General features: G+C 36.7%; 1 protein-coding gene across 1 annotated transcript in view; it reads left to right on the top strand.

Moving 5' to 3' along the window:
* Positions 1–5,143, top strand: part of LOC111780194 (ribonuclease TUDOR 1-like) — an 8,703-nt gene extending 3,560 nt beyond the window's left edge. The window contains exons 9-17 of the mRNA XM_023660527.1: positions 278–449; positions 540–737; positions 814–1,161; positions 1,645–1,875; positions 1,946–2,134; positions 2,201–2,278; positions 2,364–2,558; positions 3,939–4,316; positions 4,695–5,143. Of these exons, the coding sequence (XP_023516295.1) occupies positions 278–449; positions 540–737; positions 814–1,161; positions 1,645–1,875; positions 1,946–2,134; positions 2,201–2,278; positions 2,364–2,558; positions 3,939–4,316; positions 4,695–4,880 (1,975 nt within the window). The 3' untranslated portion in view covers positions 4,881–5,143. The remainder of the gene's footprint in view (positions 1–277; positions 450–539; positions 738–813; positions 1,162–1,644; positions 1,876–1,945; positions 2,135–2,200; positions 2,279–2,363; positions 2,559–3,938; positions 4,317–4,694) is intronic.
* Positions 5,144–7,548: the final 2,405 nt, after the last annotated feature.

The raw sequence follows: 7,548 nt of genomic DNA on the forward strand, positions 1-7,548 counted from the left end.
TTTTTTTTTTTTTTTTTTTTTTCCATTTTTTCTTATGCTTAGATCCTTGTGATCCAGAGTAGTATGATATTTCAGTCTACAGTTCTTGTGTTACTTTCTTATGCATTTATATATTTCTTTTCCTAGTTGAGATTTATACTTGGAGTCTTTTGACTTTCTTTTTTTTTTTTTTAATCCCAGCTACTGCATTGTTCTCTTGATCATTTTTTTAATCAATTTCTTTTGAATAACACCGTCTTATAATTTAATTTAATTTTATATTTAATGTTGTGTTTTTTTCTCAATCTNAATATGTTGAGTGGAGTGCAAACATGATGGAAGAAGATGCCAAGCGACGGCTGAAGGCTGCAGAGCTACAGGCGAAGAAAACCCGGCTAAGATTATGGGCTAACTATGTACCTCCACCAACGAATTCAAAGGCAATTCATGATCAGAATTTCATGGGGAAGGTAATTATATGTCAACTAGTCTATAATATTGATAAACTTAATTAAGGTTTTTTTTCCGTATTTTATATCATCTTATCTTGGCATTTGCAGGTGGTAGAAGTTGTAAGCGGTGACTGCATTATTGTGGCTGATGACTCGGTTCCATATGGTAGTCCATTGGCAGAGAGACGTGTCAACCTATCAAGTATTAGGTGTCCAAAAATGGGTAATCCCCGTAGGGATGAGAAGCCTGCTCCTTATGCCCGTGAAGCAAAAGAGTTCTTAAGAACACGCCTCATTGGTCGACAAGTATGGTATTAATTACTAGTCTGTTTCTGATGATTCTGGGGTGAATTGTAATTTGGGATCACAATTCTCTTTTTAGGTTAAAGTCCAAATGGAGTATTCTAGGAAGGTCAGCATGGTGGAGGGACCTGCAACTGCTCCAGATTCTAGAGTGATGGATTTTGGATCTGTCTTTCTGTTGTCTTCTACTAAGGCTGAGGATGAGGACACTTCTGCTCAAGACAGTAGTGGCCAACAAGCTGGGGTGAATGTGGCTGAGCTAGTGGTATCACGTGGTTTTGGCACTGTGATTAGGCATCGTGATTTTGAGGAGAGATCGAACTATTATGATGCACTTCTTGCGGCTGAATCGCGTTCTATTGCTGGAAAGAAAGGGATTCATTCTGCCAAGGATCCTCCTGTCATGCATGTGACAGACCTTCTGACAGTATGAAACTTGACCATCTACTATGCTAAATTTCTTCTATCCTTTTATCAATTTTAACAATGACAACTTTTTACCTTATTGAATGAATTCAAAGTATCATGTGTGTGTTTTCAGGCACCAGCCAAATGAAACTTGACCATCTACTATGCTAAATTTCTTCTATCCTTTTATCAATTTTAACAATGACAACTTTTTACCTTATTGAATGAATTCAAAGTATCATGTGTGTGTTTTCAGGCACCAGCCAAATGAAACTTGACCATCTACTATGCTAAATTTCTTCTATCCTTTTATCAATTTTAACAATGACAACTTTTTACCTTATTGAATGAATTCAAAGTATCATGTGTGTGTTTTCAGGCACCAGCCAAATGAAACTTGACCATCTACTATGCTAAATTTCTTCTATCCTTTTATCAATTTTAACAATGACAACTTTTTACCTTATTGAATGAATTCAAAGTATCATGTGTGTGTTTTCAGGCACCAGCCAAAAAAGCCCGAGACTTTTTACCATTCCTACACCGGAGTAGGAGGATTCCAGCTGTTGTTGAATATGTTCTCAGTGGTCACCGTTTCAAATTGTTGATTCCAAAGGAGACGTGTAGCATTGCTTTCGCTTTCTCAGGTGTGAGATGTCCTGGTCGTGATGAACCATATTCAGATGAAGCAATTGCCATAATGCGGCGGAAGATAATGCAGAGAGATGTGGAGGTATTTTCCCTTTCCAATATTTTTGTAGATTCTTTCAATGCCATTGATCTAAAAGGGTTCATTTGCATAGATTGAAGTGGAAACTGTTGATAGAACGGGAACCTTTTTGGGGTCCCTATGGGAAGCGAGGACCAATATGGCAGTGGTTCTAGTTGAGGCTGGCTTGGCAAAGATTCAAACTTCCTTTAGCAGTGATAGAATGCCTGATGCTCACCTTCTTGAACAAGCAGAACGATCTGCTAAGCGTCAGAAGCTCAAGGTTAGACGTTGACAAAGGTGAATGAGTCATGTCTATATAAGATCATGCTGATTTGAGTTTTTGCAGATCTGGGAGAACTATGTTGAAGGGGAGGAAGTGCCCAATGGTGCAGCTGTTGAAAGCAAACAGAAAGAAGTGCTTAAGGTATGCACCTTGGATGTGGTGGATGTTTCTGAGAGACCGTTTTCTTTTTGCTGTTGCTTCTCACCTATTCTATTGCTTCGCTCAGGTAATTGTCACTGAGGTGTTGGGTGGTGGCAAATTTTATGTCCAGACAATTGGGGACCAAAAGGTCACTTCTCTGCAGAAACAGCTTGCGGCTTTGAATCTTCAAGAAGTCCCTTTAATTGGTGCTTTTAGTCCTAAGAAAGGTGATATCGTCCTTGCTCAATTTAGTGCAGATAACTCGTGGAACAGGGCAATGGTGAGTGTTTGGTAGAAGCTTTCTTTTACATTCAATATGAACTTTCTGTACATTCATTTTTTCTGCAAGGTAGTCCTATGGAATGATAGCTATAAACATTGAGTAATATGATTACCAAACAATTCATTTATAGATTAAGATCAAAACATAATGTGTGCTCATTTATCCAAGACACCAAATAACCCACTAGTATCTTAGCTATAAAATATTTTCGGGTCACTTGGTTTTATAGTTGGGCAGAATTCTGAGTATAAAAGAATCAGCTCGCAAGTGTACTGCATTGGTGATGATTTACAGCTTTGCCTTTTGGGGTTTTTGTACCAATTATTTAAAATGTCATATTCGTGGTTACTTTGATGAAGAAAAACAATGTGTTCTATAGAATTGGACGGCAAGACTTTAGTTGCTGGCTTTTGCAGCATACTGTTTTCTCTCTAGTGTCCCAAGAGGTTTAGGAAATGCAAGGGCTTCGCTGACTGATCTCTGGGATGCTAGGAAGGTTACTTATAGAAGATCGTTATCCTGTGTTTGCCTAGTTAGGGTCTATAGTTATGAGTGGTTTTAGTGTGTTTTTAGCTGAAGGGATTTAATTATAATTACTTTTGTAAATTGTTTAATTGTTCATCATTTCAAATGGTTTCATTTTTTAGAGTTGATATTAATTTAATAAAAAATGTTTTTTAAGAAAATAATGTTTGTTCTCAATAGTGATTCTAACAAAAATTATTAGGGAAAAAAAGGTTGGAGATAAGAATACAGGTGAAGTTTTAGAGGGAAGGAAGGGACTATTTGAGGAAGGAAAAAAAAGGAAATAAGGGACAAAAAGTAGATAACGACAGAAAATTAGGGAGAATTTTTTAGGGTTAAAATTGAAAGAGAGGAATGAACTTGGGGTAGAGAGAGACAAAAAATTTGGAGAGGAGAATGAGTAGATATACGAAAAACTAGATATAAGTTTTAGCTAGAGAATAAAGTTAGAAAGATAAAGTTAGAAAGAAGGGACGAATTTTGGATAGAGAAAAAAAACTTGATAAAAAAAGCATCTTCCTCTGTGGCCAAACGTCACCATTTTAAAATTGAAGAAGCAATCTTGAAGAGATTTTGGCGATGACAGACATAGTGCTAAATCACTTCCAGACATGTCAATTACTAATTAGACCATGAACAAGTGTGCTAATTTTCCAGTTAGATTGGACTTCAATTTGCAGTCTGCAGCAATGTTGGCACCTCAAAATCATCAGTACTGCTACTTCTAGTTCTATTTGTATAAAGTCCGTTGAATTGAATCAGTTCTCTATGGCTATATTATATTATCACAGGCGACAATTTCTTTTAGAGTCCTGACTCCGTCCTGCTTTGTTCTTAACTTGTTTGTCATAGATTATCAATACACCTCGAGGGGCTGCTGAATCCCTGAAAGATATGTTTGAAGTGTTCTATATAGATTTTGGAAATCAAGAGGCTGTACCTTATGGTCGACTACGGCCCGTTGATCCTTCTATGTCTTCTGCCCCTGGTCTCGCTCAGCTGTGTAGTCTTGCTCACATCAAGGTTCCTAGTCTGGATGAGGATTTTGGTCAGGAAGCAGCTGAGTATCTGAGTGATTACATGCTTAATGGTGCAACGGAATTTGTGGCCACAATTGAAGAAAAGGATACTTCTGGGGGAAAAGTTAAAGGACAGGGAACTGGGAATATTCTTATTGTGACTCTTGTTGCTGTTGGATCGGAGCATAGTTTAAATGCGTTGATGCTTCAGGTTCGAATAATTTCCCTGTTTCCCAATTTAATTTCCTCTGTTATATTTCTCGCTTCAATAGTCTGTCATAATTCTTGCGATTTCATCTTCATTATCTGGATCAACAACCCTGATTGCAGTCAAAGTAGAAAATACTAGAACGGCGGGGTAATTGTGAGAAGATAATTAGAGATGCAATGTATATATATGCTATTCATCAGTTCTTTTGTTTAGAGAATAATTGTTCACCAAGCATACAGAATATTAGGGATATTAGAAATGAGCTGAAAATATTCTCAGGATTGTAATCCTAATATGTTCGTTATTTGGTTAGAACGAGAATTTATTGAAGATGTGTGGCCCAGATTGCTAATACTTTTTTCTGCCATGGATTTTCAGGAAGGACTTGCTAGACTAGAGAAAAGGAAGAAGTGGGAATCCAAGGAAAGACAAATTGCATTTGGAAGTTTAGAAGGATACCAAGAGGAAGCACGGACAGATCGACGAGGAATGTGGCAATACGGAGACATTCAGTCTGATGAAGAGGACGCCGGTCCTGTGAGAAAACCCGGTGGCCGGCGTTGAACGAACACTTTTATGCCCCCTTCGTCTTAAATTAAGAGATAGACAACTCAACTAGTCGAAGCTTAATTAATGCTACAGTGATAATCACGTTTTCAGTACGAGAACCCAAAGTGTTGCTGCGTAAAGACCATGTGAAGTTTTGTCCTTTGCTAATTTTTATTTTTTATTTTGTTTTTATTTTTACATCGGATAATGAGGATTTAAAAAAAATAAAAATAGCAAATCGAGACCTTACAATAAGGCAAGAGACTTATTTATATTTATATTTTGTTTTGTTTATTACGTCCCCCTGTTTCATTTTGTTTATTCTCCCTCCATATATTCCACCGCCAATATGGTGATCCCCTGTAGGAGCCGGTACTCTCAAATTGCAATATAGATCATTGAATTTGAGAGCCGTCTCAAGTTCGATTTCATGGGCCCCCCCTTGCATATAAATTCCTCATCTCGCTCATTCTGTCCCATCGCCTTTCCTCGGAAGAAAATTATTTTAGGTGTTGAGATGGCATCATCATCAGCTGGGGCTGGGGTGGCCACAGGATGGTATAGATGCAGGGTGATCGCCGGTCCATGACTAGCAGCAAAGCGGGACCCACTCCTGAGAAGACCATTACTTCATCTTCTCTGATCGCTCCAGGATTGGTAAGCAAGTCAGCGTTATTTCCTTCTTGTACACTTGTATAGTCCCGATCATTTGTCTTTCGAGTTCTCTTTCACCATTTGGTGCTTTCAAAGTCTTCTTCATGTGTGCAGTGACTTGTTTGTGTGCAGGACGGCTTGTATTTGGGCGTTGGAGCAAGGTTAGTACTTATAAACTGGCAGTCACTACTACGAAGGCTTGTTATTAATATCCTTGATGAGTTTCTGAAGCAAGCGATCGAGTGGGGCTGTTCAAAACCAGCTTTAGTTTAATGAGGAAAAATATAATTTGATGTGAGTGGTATGAATGGTTATTTCTTATGGCTTTTAGATATTTTCCTTTCTACTCTGTTTCAATTTCATGGGGCTTCATCGGTACTGTCGAGGTTTACTTGCTTCCAGAGTTTCAGTTTGTTCAGGTGTTCATTGCTGGAATCCAGCATGTGTTCTGAATAGAGATGCCATCATGTGATGCTGATTGGTATTTTGTGGTTTCAATTGGTCTGATTCAGGATGGATGGATGGTTCGATGGAAGGAGTAGACAAATTTAGCAATTTGATTGGCACATAAGTTAGGTTAAAATACAAAACATAAACACTTTCATTTTCGTTTCATTTTCGGGCCATTTTGGAGTCAAATTACCCTCTTTGGTCTGAGTCGTTAACTCGTTAAGAAAAATTAGGTGTACCATTGTATTTTACAGAATCCACTGAACATTGATCTAAGCGTAAAAAAAAAGCATGTACTCAAGTCTATGAGACCTAACAACTAACCCTCTTGAGAGGACCCTAATGGAGATACATAACTACTCATGTGAAGTAAAAAATTAAGTTTCTTTTGATATTTTTCAACAAAATTCTGAGGAACATTCAAAGTTGGTGCATTTGATACATACGTTTAGTAAAAAAAAACCAAAATTAAACTTTTACATTTTCGAGTCATTTTCTAAAGGTGTACCATTGCACTTTTTTTCCTCTTTGAGAGGTGGGTCATTAAATCGTTCAAAAAAGTTATTTTCTCGTGTAAGTATCATACAAAATCTATTAAAGATTGTTCTACAGGTAAAATTCTACGCGTAAAATAAGGAAAAAAAAAGAAAGCATGTATGCAGGTCTTTATGACCCAACTTAAACCCTCTCGAGAAGACCCTATTGGAGACACTTAATTACTAGGTGAAAAAACCAAATTTTTTTAAATATTTTTCAATGAAACTCTAAGGAATGTTTAAATATTATGCATTTGTCACACACATTTAGTAAAAAGAACCAAACTTAAACACTTTCATTTTCGAGCCATTTTTTTAGTCATTTTCCAAAGGTGTACCATTGCACTTTTTTTCCAATTTGAGACAAGGGTCATTAACTCATTCAGAAAAGTTGTTTTGTCGTTTTAGTATAATAGAAAATTCAATAGCAAATCCAATAAAGATTGTTCTAAACATACAATAAGAAAGAAAAAAAAAGCATATACTCAGACATACTTATTCACAAAGTTTCTTTCAATATTTTTCAAGGAAAAAACATTCAAATTTGATTCATCTGACACATACGTTTAGTAAAAAAACCGAACTTGAACACTTTCATTTTCAAGCCATTTTCGAGTCATTTTTCACAAGTGTACCATTGCATTTTCTTTCTCTTTGAGACGAGGGTCATTTACTCATTTATGTTGTTTTCTCATTTTAGTATCATATCAAATCCACTAAAGATTCTTCCAAGCGTAAAATAAGGAAGAAAACAAGCATGTACTCAGGTCTATAAGACCTCACAACCTTAACCTCGAGAAGACCATAATGTAGACACTTGATTACTTATGTGAAAATACTAAGTTTCTTTCAATATTTTTCAACGGAACTCTAAGGAACATTCAAATTTGATGCATTTGTCACACACATTAAATAAAAAGAACCAAACTTTTTTGTGTCAAATGAATGTGACAAATGTATGTGTCAAATGCATCAAATTTGAACGTTCCTCATATTGAAAGATTAGGGTTTAGGGTTAGTTTAGGGTTTAGGGTTGGTTTAGG

Source organism: Cucurbita pepo, chromosome LG18 (assembly GCF_002806865.2).
Source record: "Cucurbita pepo subsp. pepo cultivar mu-cu-16 chromosome LG18, ASM280686v2, whole genome shotgun sequence".
NCBI lineage: Eukaryota > Viridiplantae > Streptophyta > Magnoliopsida > Cucurbitales > Cucurbitaceae > Cucurbita > Cucurbita pepo.